At 39.7% G+C, this 14,901-nt stretch overlaps 1 protein-coding gene across 1 annotated transcript; it reads right to left on the bottom strand.

The window, feature by feature from the left end:
- Positions 1-1,651: 1,651 nt before the first annotated feature.
- On the bottom strand, positions 1,652-2,569 carry LOC128491757 (olfactory receptor 11A1-like). The gene has a single exon (XM_053464070.1). The coding sequence runs from the start codon at positions 2,567-2,569 to the stop codon at positions 1,652-1,654; it is 918 nt and encodes a 305-aa protein (XP_053320045.1).
- Between the last annotated feature and the right edge of the window lie 12,332 nt (positions 2,570-14,901).

The raw sequence follows: 14,901 nt of genomic DNA, 5'->3' as shown, positions 1-14,901 counted from the left end.
CATTTCTTTTTCATTTACACGGTTTCATTCAAATAACGCTGGATTATACAATCCATGGAACCAACCTATGTCTTCTACTGCAATGATAGAAAAGTTAAGGACAATTAACGAACTCCCCAGTAACCAAAGGAGTCAAATATACTCTTCAAGATTTTATCTCTTCATATATTCAGATATCGCCAACAATTCCAACATCACACGTCATGCTGCATAAGGCATTATACTTAAATCCACACCAAATGTGTATATATATATATATATATATATATATGATGTCCTGATGAAAGTCTGTAAATAAAGAGACTGAAACGTTGACTTTGAATATGGAGTTCCGTGAAATTATTTAAAAACAAGTCCCATGAGTGCCGCCAACCTCTTTTGGAATTTATATATATATATAAGACTTGGGTGCCGGCCAACTCTTCGTGATCTTTATGTGTTCGTCTTTGTGTTCGTCTGAATATTCGTGTACATTCTTCGTGTTCGTTTTTTGTTGAAGGGGTTAATATGGGTTAACATGGTACGCACTACACAGCAGCTTTGGCTCCAGGATTTTAAAGGTCTGTACGAGCAACTCTATTGGCTGCTGGCAGGGGCCTCCTCTGCCATCAACCAATGAAGTGCAAGTATTTTATTGGTTGATGGCAGACGAGCCCCCTGCAAGCGACCGCTGCAACTCCTGACCACTGATCTCCCCGCTCCAAGAGTTAAAGGTCCATACAAACGACCAATAGAGTCGCTCGTATGGAACTTTAACTCTTAGAGCGGGGAGACCATCATCTCCCCAGGCCAAGTTCTACCACCAGGAGTTAAAGGGCTGTGCGAGCCAATTGGTTGATGCCAGAGGAGGCCTCTGCAGGTGACCAATTGAGTCACTCGCACGGCCCTTTAGCGCCTGATGGGGGACTTGGCCTGGGGAGACCATTGGTTTCCCTGCTTCAAGAGTTAAAGGTCTGTACGAGTGACTCTATTGGTTGCCGGCAGGGAGTCGCTCGTACAGACTTCTAAAATCCTGGTCCCATAACTTGGCCAGAGGAGACCACTGGTCTCCCCACTCCAAGAGTTAAAGGTCCATACGAACGACCAATAGAGTCGCTCGTACGAACCTTTAACTGTTGGAGCGGGGAGACCATGGAGCAGGAACACTTATTTACACTCTCTCACACTCCGTAGAACATGACCTTCTGACGAGCTTCCATAAAAAAGGCAGAGCTTCTGGTGACTTTCTCTCCCTTGATTGGAAGCTCCACCATTTTTGCGGACGTTTCCCAGGAGGTCATGTCAGCGGAGATGCAGATGATGAAAGAAGATGGAAGACAGAAGAGCGAAGTACAGGAAGATGAAGAGGACACTAAAGAAGAATGGAGGCATTCAGAGAGCGTAAGATAATAAATGAGAGTGTGAGAGAATAAGTGAGTGTGAGGGAGTGAGAGTGAATGTGGACGTTGGACAAGATATTTTGTTTCCAATTTTTTTAAAAAACATAGATTTTTGCCAAAACGAATGGGCAGCAAGCGAAATTTGTTGTCCAAAAACAAACCAAATAATGAATCCAAAACTTTATTCCCCATTTGCACACGTTTAATATATTTAATAGACAGACAGACATATGGAGTTGGGTTACATAAACATTCATTTTGTAGGCTTTATTCTAAATTATTCTTAGGCAATCAAGAATAAGTTTTTTCAAATGTATTTTGATAACCTCGTTCCTAAGGCTGTATATAATTGGATTAAAAAATGGGTTGAACAAAGTATATAAAAGAGATGCTACCTTATTGATATTATATGATTGCCCTTTGGAGGGGGCGATGTAAACTGTTATTAATGCCCCATAGTAGGCACACACTACGGTCAGGTGAGAGCTGCAGGTGGAGAAGGCTTTCTGTCTCCCGGCGCTGGAGGAAATTCCAAGGATGGCGACAAAAATAGAAACATATGTGAAAATAATAAAGAACAAAGGGATGGTTGCGAGGGGTACGGCTAATACAAAATCTACAAGTTCAGCAGCGGTATGCTTTGTACACGACAGCTCAAGAAGGGGAGCGAGATCACAGAAATAATGGTCAATGACACGACCGCAGAACTGTAAGGAAGAAACAAGGGGGGTAATTATCAATGTTATTATAGATGCTAAAAGCCAGGAGGAGAAAATGAGTTGGAAACAGAGCCTAAAACTCATGATGGACGTGTAATGCAGCGGGCGGCAAATGGCCAAATACCGGTCGTAGGACATCACTGTGAGAAGGAAACTCTCTGTGCTTAGTGAAGCACCGAAGACATAAAACTGAGAGATGCATCCAGTGAGAGATATTGTGCCTCCTCCATTAATTATAACATGGAGCATGTTGGGGACCATCGTTGCAGATAGAAGGATATCACACGATGATAACTGAGTGAGGAAAATGTACATGGGAGACCTAAGAGTCTGAATATTTGCCACCAATATAATAATCAGCAGGTTCCCAACCAACGTCAAGATGTAGATCACCAGAAACAGAACAAACAGAACAGAGTTTAAAGTAAAAACATTTTGAAAGCCCAACAGTACAATCTCCATCACCTCCATTGTCTGATTCATTTTAAACACACTTTACAAACAAGAAAAAAAAACGAAATCAAATATTTGATCTGAAAAACAAAACAAATGTATCTAATAAAGTTAGCGTTCGACCGACTTTTTATTGGACCTTCTAGAATGAGAAGAAAAACCCATGGTGTATCGGCCGTTTTTATTATCTCCTCGAAAGGTTCATATTTTACTCGATTAGAGAATTCTTTCCGTTTGGACATTCAGCGCTATCAGGAACGATGTTTCTACTGATGCGTTTAGTTAGCTAAGTCTTAAAACCAGAGGACACGGAAGAGCTTTTTTTTAAGGACAAGTTTTCTACTCGGTAATCTCTACCCTCTGTGACCAACACTAAGGAGTTGTTACAAGTAGAGATTAAAACATAAAAACATAGAATTTACCGGCAGGTAAGGACCATTCGGCCCATCTAGTCTGTCCATTTTTTTAAGCCTTAGTAGTTACATGCCTTCACCGTATTAGCCTCGACCGCTTCTACCAGGAGGCTGTTGCGTGTAGATGCTGCCACTTCATCAAAAAAAATATATATCTTCAATAATCCACAACTGGGTTTTCCTCAGGTTACGCTGGCGCTTTTAGTTTTTCACAACTTGTCTAAGGATCTTGAGATCAGAAGTCATAAGTCTTCATGTATGACCTGCAAAGCGGAGAGCCAAAATGCATTAGCCAACACAAATCCTTCCCGGTTATCTCATATCATCACGTTTGTATTGCAACGTGTACCTTTGTTTTATATCCAGACGTCATATATATACGTCATTCCAGAAGCTCTACAGGTCATTAGCGCAAACTCACCTCGACTGCCCAAGCACATTGAAACGGCCGATGGTGAAGAAGAGACCCAACTGCCTTCAGCTGACCTCGGATGAGTGCCGTCTTGTTTGGTGGCACCAGTAAGGTCATGGATGATGAGTTTTAGTTGATGCCATCATTGATCATATCTTAAAACCATTTGATGAAGCAATGAGAAAGAATATTTTCCTTATTTTATTATGTTTTCGTGTGATGTGGACACGCCTTTCTTTACAATCATTCCTATTTTAATTTTTAATACTTTGTGTTCGATTTTCATCAACAAAACACATATTTTAAAGAGCAAAATGCCAATTCCTTTACACATTATCTACATTTTTCTTTTCCCAATTTACATAATTGTTGGGCTCCAAGACGAGAAATGGAAGCTCTCACGTGTGTCCACTTTTATAAAAATATCTGAATTAAGATGGCTGAATCGATTTTTTAACACATCCGTGTGCAAGAATTACAAAATGACATGCAGATCAGTAAAATAACTATAAAATGACAAATATTTTTACAATGCGTTATTGCCAGCGGTTCCAATTTTAGGAGCCAAAAGAAGGTGTCTCATAGCTTGGTTCCTTTTCGACATGCTGGTCCTAAATTATATAAATAACGCATTATGAATTCAAATTTAAAATGTTCAAGTATGGTAAAAAAAAATGACATTCCTTGAGCACAAAATATCAATACAATAAATTATTCCTATATCGATCGATGTATCAAAACAACTTCTTATTTTTGATAGAATTTAAAATTGTATATTCGGGAAACCTAGAAGGATCAAGAAGAATTGTAGAGCGTTATTAATAGAGGTGTTATTAATAAATGGAGATTTCTTTTCATTGGTCTAGGATGCTGAAAATTAGAATTTTACCATCAGACTTAAAAGGTTGAAATCTATTAAACTCACCGGACTGTTGTAGCACCAGATGGATTAAATAGGAGACCCCATAAAGGTTTGGATAAAATCACGGCAAAATTGGAAATCAGAAGCACATTGAAGTCGATAACGTCTTCAGAGATCTTTATACTGTGCGGAACACATGACACCGTCCCTGTATAAGACCACTGGGGATGGGTATTACACACAGAATCCCAAGAAAGCAGCCTGAGTGAATATTAATTATATAAATAATTTTCAAATTAGAACTAAGCAAGACTGTTAGGAAAAAAAAAACAAAATCTGATCAGTTCTGGCTTATCTGTACTTAGTAAGGCAATTAGTTAAAGAAAAAAAATCGCTATTTTTAGAGATTTTTAGGTATTGAAAAAAGAAAAACATATATTTTTCAGTCATTTGACCATATCTACTAGATTTTTGCTTAGAGGACAGAGGTGTACAATAAAGGTCATGTAAAAAATATGATGAAAATTACCACTTTTTCGGTGTGTTTGAGAATTATCTTAGTGTTGGCTGTTGTCTACCCTTATATTTAGAGCAGTTTAGATGCAATATTAGTCCCCCAACAGTAGGTGGCGAAGTTACTTTCAGTGGAACCCTAACTGTCTGCTGTTAATTTAGTTGAGTCTAAAACAATATTAGTAGGTGAATAGTTAATAAATTATTATGTAAAATACAGTTACGTGGATATATGTTAATGGTGCATTTTTTGTAAAGAAGAAGTGATTTCAGCGGAAATAACTTTAGCAGAAGCAACTTGAGGTCCACAGAACCCGGATATATTTGTTTCAGTATAGATGTGTCTGGCATTGCAATGGTTAACTACAGCCTTTTGTTGTATGAAACCTTTTTTTATTACTGTGTTAATAAATAAAAATGGCTGGGGCCTTTCAACCCAAGTTTCATGTCTCTGCCGTTTATTGAGTTAATGGTAGATTGGGTGAGGGGCCTGGCCCGAAGATTGAGGGTTCTTCAGTCAGGACATGTGACTTAAATAAAAACCCACTTATCCTCACCTAAGACGCAAAAGAATTAAAACCATTGCCCACTGCAATATCACTCATACACCCGCCCCCCCACCCCAAAATGAGGAAAATAAAAAATAATAATCCATCCATGGTGGGGCAGGGATAATGAAATCAACCAGGAAGGGTTAAGTAAACCCTGCTCACCTCAGCCCCTGCTCAACTAACCAACTGAACTAAATTCCATTCACAAGCAACTTTATTTTTTTTTTAAATTACGGGAGAGGGCATGCAAGTTCATTGGGAAATTCACAAAACATTAACCCTTGCTTCATGTATAAAATACAAAAAAATAACCTGCGGATTGCCCTCTCCGGCTTTTCAATAGCAGGGTGGAGGGTAATAAAAGAAACTTGGAGGTTTATTGCCCTATATAGCGCATCTCTCACCCATCCTCTGCTCGGGGGATGGGGAAGTTAAACATTATAAACATTCCTCTATAGGCGGACCCAGCTTTCTGACCAGCAACAGCGATGGGGTGAGGGTGGACAGCTGAGGAGCCGTGCCTCAGATAAGGGAATTTCTAGATTTTACATCCCAAATGTTGCTTTTCTCGACATTAAACTGTAGCTGCCATACTCTTAATCATGTAACTCTTTTGTGTAATTATCGCTTATTTACATTTTCTTACCATATTTGCTCGGTTATAAGACGACCCCTCCCCCCAATTTAAATATTGAGTTAGGAAAAAAAAAGAAAAAGCCTGAATATAAGACGACCCTATAAGAAAAAAGTTTTACCAGTAAATATTAATTCACATGTAAACTATTTTTTCATATTTAATAAAAAATATGATTGAGAAAAATGCATTTTTGGTTTTTCTTTCCTTTTATTTGCGAACCTGCCCCCCCCCTGTTATGCACATCTGCCCCCCAGATATGCCTTATACCCCCTTATATGTCACTCTGTCCCAGCAGGAATGGTTGCATGTAAAAATGAAGCTAAAAAAAACAAAGGAAATATTCCCTAGGCCCTATATATATATGTTTACCCCGCTTTTCAACTTACTTACTTGCTTCTCTCCACATGTCAAAGCCACTTGCATCACGGGCACCCTGCAGGACTACCCAAGGGTCCTTCTCTATGCAGCGTTCTGTGTAGCTGGTAGGGGGCAGGGAAATATTGCCCCCCCTAAAGATTGGTGTCTTTCCTCCAACAAACACTCCAACATCATACACTGACATACACACGCTAACACCACACCAACTCTCCCGCCTCTCCTCCTTTTCAAGAAGGAGAATCTAATGCCAGAAGCTGATACACACACATCATACCACCATACACTAGACTTATGTATTTGGATTTGTACGAAAACAAGGCCAGAGCTCCCCACAAATCAGATGAAAACAAAGCAAAAAGATCAAAATTTTCATCTGAAAAACATGGGCCCACATTCACTCAAATTCTCTCACACTTTCACTCACACTCTCATGCTCTCTAAATGTTTCCTTACTTCGCCAACCACTTCCCCTTCTGATGACCGCTTCTGTATCTTCTTCTGTCTTTTATCTTCTCCCTCTCTTCTATCTTCAATCTTCTATCCTTGCCCACAACTCTGCGGACAGAACCCGGCGGGAACTTCCGCCAAAATGGAGGCTCTTGCAGTGACATCCTCTTCCTGATCATCCAATCATGTGAGAGGACGTCACCAAAAGCGCCATTATTTTTCCCTAACTTGAACTCAGGGCAGTATGACGGAGCACCCAGTGACGTCCTCTCCCATCACACAGAAAATTCCAGGGAGTAAAGCCCCAGTACAGTAATAGTTAGATTGCACATCCCTGTGTGTCTGAACTATTTTATTAAAAAGAAATCTCCGGGGCAGTGTATAGAACAAATGACATTTTGAAAAATATAATGACTGTTGTAGCCTCAACTTCCGGGCTAGGCTTGCCCCTCCATTAACCCCAATAATGACACCACACACCATAAATATGGATGAGAAAAGGCCACAGCCAATTTTATTTATTAGAGTCATTGTCACGCCAAAACCTGAAACACTAAACATCGGTGCGTTAACAAGGACAATGACTCAAACACCAACATGTAAATATATACAATAAACACAATAAACACCAAGCTTGCCAAGTAATCCAGGTACCAGAACCAAATACCACTTAAGGAAGGGACCCGGATGCCCCCACCCTGACCTGAGGTTCCCAGCACTGACAGCCAAGAACCTCCCACCAGATGTTACCAACCATTCACTTACCACCACATTAACCCCCTGGATACCTGGCAAGCTGCCGCCACCCCACAGACTGTGACGAACACCACAACACTAAGGGGAGGGAGGGACACGCAACCAGATAAGCTGACCAAAAAAATGACTCCTAAGCCTGGGAAAAGTCCCCTGCAAGTGAGCTAAAATTTTTAGGATATGTGATGGAGCCATAAATAATATATTTTGGCTGGTTTAGAGAATTCTTGACTTTTTTGTCTGGGTTTGTACTGTCTGATGAATGCACTCTCATATTTCAGTGCTGGATTAGTTTAGGGGCTGATGAAGCTGCAGCTCCAGGCCCCTACCTTAAAATAGGCACAATCTGGGCTGAAATGTTACCTAATTTGGAACCACCAATGAAACAAATGAAAATGATGACCTCTGGGTTTCATTTTAGATTTGTTGGTTTTTTCCTAACGCTCATTCGCTCTCTTGGGGTCACTCTAGGGGCGGACCACCACTTCCATGTCTCCTCTTTTTTTATCTCCATTCTTCTCTCCTCTTCAACGTTCTTCAGAGTACTTCAGCAACAGAACTCAGCCCCACAAGGTCAACCTCTTCCCTCCATTGAAGTGACAGAAAAGCTGAGACAAGGGAGCACGGGTTGTCTAAGAAGGTACAGAGAGAGTGAGAAAATAGTTGTTTGTGAGAATCGAAATATGGACGACGAAACAAAGAATTTGATGGCAACATCCATCCTTATTTAGGAATCTGATTCATGATTCTCTTGCACTATTCATTTCTACCACTTCTCAACATTTCTCCTTCTTTCAAATGTACCTCACTCTTGTGTTTTATGTATTTATCAAACAGAAATATATTTTAGAGTCTCGTTAGGACAATTGCCAAGAAGGCCTTCTCCATAGGGTCAGAAAACTATCTTAAACAAACGTGGTTAATACAGTGAGGGGAACACGAGTATTCTATGGTCTATCTTGAATAAGGGAAACCCATGGTACTAAAGCAAGTTTGAAGTCTTTAGAAATGGAAAAATAGTTTGACAGAACAATCATTTTCGGGTCTCTTTCCTAAATCCTTCTTCGGCGACCCAAAATAGTTTCTTGAAATGTATTTTTATTTCCTCATTCCTAAGACTGTATATAATTGGATTAAAAAATGGGCATAGTACTGTATATGGAAGAGACAATAACTTATTTACATTAAATGATCCACCTTGGGAAGGAGCCATGTAGACCATAATTACAGTCCCATAGTAGGTGCACACTACAGTCAGGTGAGAGCTGCAGGCGGAGAAGGCTTTCTGCCTGCCGGTGCTGGTGGAGATTCCAAGGATGGTGATAAAAATGGAAACATATGTGAAAATTATAAAGCAGAAAGGGACAGCTATAAAGGGTATGTTTAAGACAAAATCAATGAGTTCAACAAGTGTATGCTTTGTACATGAGAGCTCCAGGAGGGGAAGAAGATCACAGAAATAATGGTCAATGACATGACCACAGAACTGTAAAGCAGAAACTTGAGGTGCAATAATAAATGTTATTATCCATGCTGAAACCCAGGAAAGTAGAATGAGTTGGAGATAGAGCCGAAGCCCCATGATGGAGGTGTAACGTAGAGGATGGCAAATGGCCAAATACCGGTCATAGGACATCACTATGAGAAGGAAAAACTCTGCAGTTTCTGAAACAACAAAAAAGTAAAACTGAGTGATGCAGCCAGCAACAGATATTCTGCTTCCTCCATGAATTACAACATGGAGCATTTTGGGAACTATAACTGTGGTTATAAGGATATCGCACACGGATAACTGAGTGAGGAAGAAATACATGGGAGACTGAAGAGCCTGAAAGTTTGCCACCAATATAACAATCAGCAGGTTCCAGACTAACGTCAAGATGTAGATCACAAGGAACAGAACAAACAGAACAGAGCTTAAAATGTGTGGATTCTGAAAACCCAACAGCAGAATCTCCACCACTTTAGTCGCGTTGACTTCAGACATATTTACAAATAAAAGAGCCGATGAGATATTAGCTCTGATAGATTGTACAAAAATACTCGTCTCTGCAGTCGAAGCTTTTCTTCCTGGTATTTATGCAGCCTGGCCACATTTTGTGCAAAACGACACAAACTAAATACAAAAATTAAAATTGCGTGAGGAGGTCAGTAGCTTATTGTGTTTTTTTAATATAAATATGATGTTTACAAGCATTTTAATACTTTATCATCAGGAAAAAATCTTAACAAACAGGTCATCCTCAAGTTATGATGTTGACTTCGCTCCACCGAGTTTTAAAAATAAAAAATGATGAACCAAAAATTTCACTCAGAGACATGAGAAATATCCACACATTATACAGATCCTGCAATAAAAAACATTTATTATTGAAAAAATAAAAAAGGAAAATTCTTAGTCAATCTATATTATGTACATTAACATACATTGTATATTATGTTTAGTCTCTATAATACAATGTATTATGCTGCACATGGTTTATTTTTTTTACCACTCAATGCCAGTTCATATCAGAGTGGATGAGGAGGGGTATTAACGGTGAATATGCCTCCTATAGGGCACATTATTAACCTTCCACCCTACACAGCAAAAGAGGAGAACACATATCAACGCCTGGTTCGGTCATAAAGTTTGAGGGGAATCCTTTTTTATTTGATTGGGTCATGCAACATGACAATGATCCCAAGCACACAAGTAAATCTACAAAAGAATGGCTGAAAAGAAAATAATCTAGGTGTTGCAATGGCCAAGTCAAAGTCCAGACCTCCCCCGATTGAAATACTGTTGCTGGACCTTAAGAGAGCTGTGCATAAACAAATCTCCACAAACCTCAAGCAAAGTTGAACTGAAGCAAAGTTGGAAAGAAGAATGGGCCAAAATTACTCCACAATGTTATAGTCATACAGAAAACAATTACTTCAGGTTATTGCTTCTAAAAGTGGTTCTACAAGCCATTGAATCATAAGATGCACGTTTTTCACACATGGCTTCTCCATTTTGGCTTTATTTTTGTTGAATAAATCATGACATGGTGTAATGTATCATGTGTTGTTTTTACCTAAGTTTTAGACCTGCTAAGGAACAGATAATCGATCTATCGATCTATCTATCGATCTATCAATCTATCGATCTATCTATCTATCTATCTATCTATCTATCTATCTATCTATCTGTAGTTTAAATTGTATAAAATGAGATGAAAATGGGATGGAAGGAATTTAAAGGGCTTTTTGAAAACCCAACGATACACAGTAAATTTGAGAAGAATATTACAAATGTGAATTAAAAATAGAGTTATTTGTCAGTCTATTAACGTTCTACCATCACATTTAAAAGATAGAAAACGGTAATCTTACCAGTCTGGTGTTTCCTGATATATCGCCGTATAAGAGGAAGAAATAAGCGACTTCATAAATAAAGATATTAGTTGGGAATATTATTTTCTGAGACCCCGCACTGTTTCTGTAGCAGGATTTCAGAGCAATAAACAGACAATAATTGCTTCAGAGGCCTTTATACTTTGCTAAGAAGCATGACATCATATCTGTACAAAAACACTAAGGAGGGAGTATCACACAGAAAATTCCAGGGAGAATTAAAATTTTGTTTTCCAAATAAATCTTCGGGGTATTGTATCAAAACAAAGGATATTTTGTAAAATATAATTCAATGTGAGCTCGATTCTACTTAAAATATTAAATAAAATAAAAAAAAACTTAAAAATATGAGAAAACAATGACCAGAGGAAAGAGGATTCAGTTGTTGCAGTCAGTAGAAGCTGCAAAAAAGGAATAGACAAGGCTCAGAGATAGTGTGTCAGGATCCCCAGCCAGCAGCCTGCAGCCCTGTGTAAGCAAGGTCTCAGATTCACGTGTGGGGCATTGACTGTGCATACGTTTGTGCATGCAATTTGAGGGTAATTCATAGTCTATTCACTAAAGGAGAAAACTTCACAAGAGTTGAATTTTCTAAAAAAAAACAAGGTCCCTGGGACCTCTTATCAACCAAGGGGAAAGATGAATATCCTACCTATTTCTCACCATGAGCTTGGTGGAGGGTAAAAAAATACACCTATAGAAGTATAATGCCATATGTACCCCACATTCCTTCTCAGGGGCAGGGCCACCATTATTACAGTTGTAGGGGCCAGACTGTCTTTGAAAAAAAAAAAGTTTGGTGGCCATACTACTGGACCTCCAATTAGAGAGGGTTGAAGAGGGAGGCCTTGGTGGGCAACCTCAGTCCCGGAATGAATGAAAAAGGACTCAGACAATCAAGAGAAACTTTTCAAATCTCCTGATTGGCTATGTCCCTCCTTCACACAGAGTTATTATTATTATTATCTTTTATTTATATAGTGCCAACAATTTATGCAGCGCTTACAGTGCAAGCTTCAGATAACACCATGTTAGAATCCCACTGTGTGTGTCTGGTAATAGAGGGGTTAGTTCTCTGAAACTGCTTATATCTGGTAATAGAGGAATTAATGCTAATGTGGCATCTTTGCCATCTTTGTACGCAAACAGCTTGCATGTGCCATCTTTGCCCCTAAAAGCTTGTGTGTGTCATGTTTGCCTCCAAACAGCTTGTATATGCCCCCAAGTAGCTTGTCTGTGTCCTCTTTCGCACCAAATAGGTCCTCTGGTCATCTTTGTCCCCAAACACTGTGCCTTTGCCATCTTTGCTTCAAACAGCTTGTTTGTGTCATATTTGCCCTAACAGCTTGTCTATACCATCCTTTCCACAAACAGCTTGTCTGTGCCCCAAAAAGATTATATGTGCCATATGTGCCCCAAAAACAGCTTGCCTGTGCCCCAGCTTGTCAACATTCTCAAACATCTTGGGCCATCTTACTTCCTAAACAGCTTTTTAGTCCCCCCAAACAGCTTGTTTGTGCCATCTTTGTCCACAAACAGCTTGTCTGTGCATCTGTGCCCCAAACAGCTTGTCTATACCATATATGTCCCCAAACATCTTATCTGTGCCATATTTGACCACAAACAGCTTGCATTTGCCATCTGTGCCCCCAAACTGCTTGTTTATACTATCTATGTCCCTGTAAGGAGGTGGGGGTCAGAGCACAGCACAGCGAGACACCTGATACACTGGTAATCAGAAGTAGATGCAAACACCAGGGAATGGTAAAACAGCAAAGGTTTACTCCCCAGAGCAGAAGCAGGTAGCAATGAAAGGCAAGGAGCTAAGCAACAAGTCCAGATATAGGAGGCCGAGGTCAGGGATAGGAGATAAATAGTCTGCCTCCCCAGACCCTAGAGACACTCCTCTCCCAATAGGACCTTACCTGAGTTCTGTCCGTCACCGCTCATCCCCACCTTTGGTCTGGATGCTGTCAGGGTCTGGAGGGTAGGTAATGCAGGAGCCTGACAGTCCCCAATTCTATTATCTGTGTAATTTGTGTTCCCAAACAGCTTATCAGTAACAAAAACAGATTGTCTATGGTATCTTTACCACTTAAGGCTTTTAAGTGCCCCCAAACAGATTGCGGCCCTGCTCAGGGGATGGGGGGCATAATGTAGTTTTTTTAAAAAAATACAGTTCTAGTGATTATGATAACCAAACAGAAAAGGAGAGAAAGGAAAAATAATTAGCAGCTGGATGCCTAAAGCTGGCTATAAGGGAAGAGGTTCTCTCCTTTTCTAGGTTAGAGAGAATTTTAATGGAAGTGAAGGCTGTTACAGCTGGCCAATGATTAACTGAGTGACAATTGTGTACCTACTGTGCATACTTATCAGAGCAGGCAAAGGAGAGGTGGTTTGAGATCGGATTTAAAATCTTAACATTTAAGTTCCTTAGAGAATCAAAGTTCTAACTGCAATCTGTCTCTAAAGGCAATCTGCCTCATGTACTAGAACATTGCATTGTCAGGTACTCCAACAGCTGGTGGGGACCCTGATATGGGATCTCCATCTTCCCCAAGGGCATCAACCTCTTGTTGGTTTAATCTGTCATTTTTCAGATGATTTTATAGGTGGTGGAAGATTTCTCAAGAGCTGGGTGATACATGATGTTCATTTGTCTTCCTTGAAGGAACTCAAATAGTAGATCTGATAGACCAAAAATAAAATATTGCCTTTTAAGAGGCCAGCCAGCAATGGTCTACAAAGCCATCCAAAAAATAACAGTGCAAAAAAAACCTGAAAAAAGACAAAAAAAAATCAATGACAACATTAAAATGGCTGCTGGCTAAAGTGTTGTAAACCAGATGCCCCAGTGTGAGTAAACTATATTTGATCCTCCATTGAGTTGCGTGGGCCCCTTATATTTCAATTTTGTACATACACATGGGGTTGGAAGGTGGATTTTGTAAGTTGGAACACAGGCAAATCACTGGTTTATGAATTATTGAGTTGCTTGCTTTCTTCAACTCTTATAAACGTGCACCTCATCTTCCCCACCACATGTGCTGAGGGTCTAGAGGGTAAATAAGTAAACCTGGGGTGTAGTGGCAACATGTAACCCCATCAACCCCATATCCTGTTCCCAGTTAAATGGGAAGTAAAATTAAACCTTTTAGGGGTTTCCTTGCCCTCTTGCCCCCAATTATTAAGAAAACCATCACTCCTCATTCCCAGCCTTGGGAGGTTAGAGAAGTAACCTTCCATCCATCAATCGATGTCTTACATTTTTTAACCTGCTTAGCCTAGTGGGTATGGCGTGGGGGCAAGGATCTCATCTAAGGGCTTCCTGCAGGTGGTATCTTGTATGGCCTTTATTAGGGCAATTTTATATATTTTAACATTCTCAACCTTCTGAGGGGATATGAGTATGGAGGAGTGAAGAAGGAGGTTGGCTAATCTCCCTCTTGGTTAAAAGGGGGTCCCCGGGTCCTCCATCTTTTTTTAAAGGAACATAGAAGTGTTACCAGAAAGGCCAGTCTGGGAAGCAAACTGCTTGGAAGGCAAGAGTTGGAGAGGAAGCACAGCTCAATCAGACATTAATCATTTACAAGTCACGTCAAGGAAGGACATGTATGTGACTGTCTAGTGGAAGCGTCACAAGATATCAGGATGAAAAAAGACGTTTCTGCTGCCTGGGAAGAACCATTGACACTCTTTCTATATAATTTACCATTTTTATATTTGTTTATTTAAATGTATTGGTGGAGTAATGTTTTGTGTGTGAAATTTTGCGAGTTTCAGATGAGGGCATGCAATTCCAAAAACAAAAGTGGTAGAGGTTAATACAGTGAGGGGAACATGAGTATTCTATGGTCTATCTTGAATAAGGGAAACCCTTGGTACTAAAGCAAGTTTGAAGTCTTTAGAAATGGAAAAATAGTTTGACAGAACAATCATTTTCCGGTCTCTTTCCTAAATCCTTCTTCTGTGACTCAAAATAGTTTCTTGAAATGTATTTTTATTT

This window comes from Spea bombifrons, chromosome 4 (genome assembly GCF_027358695.1).
Source record: "Spea bombifrons isolate aSpeBom1 chromosome 4, aSpeBom1.2.pri, whole genome shotgun sequence".
In the NCBI taxonomy this organism is placed as follows: Eukaryota; Metazoa; Chordata; class Amphibia; order Anura; family Pelobatidae; genus Spea; species Spea bombifrons.
This window is presented reverse-complemented; position numbering and strand designations above follow the sequence as displayed.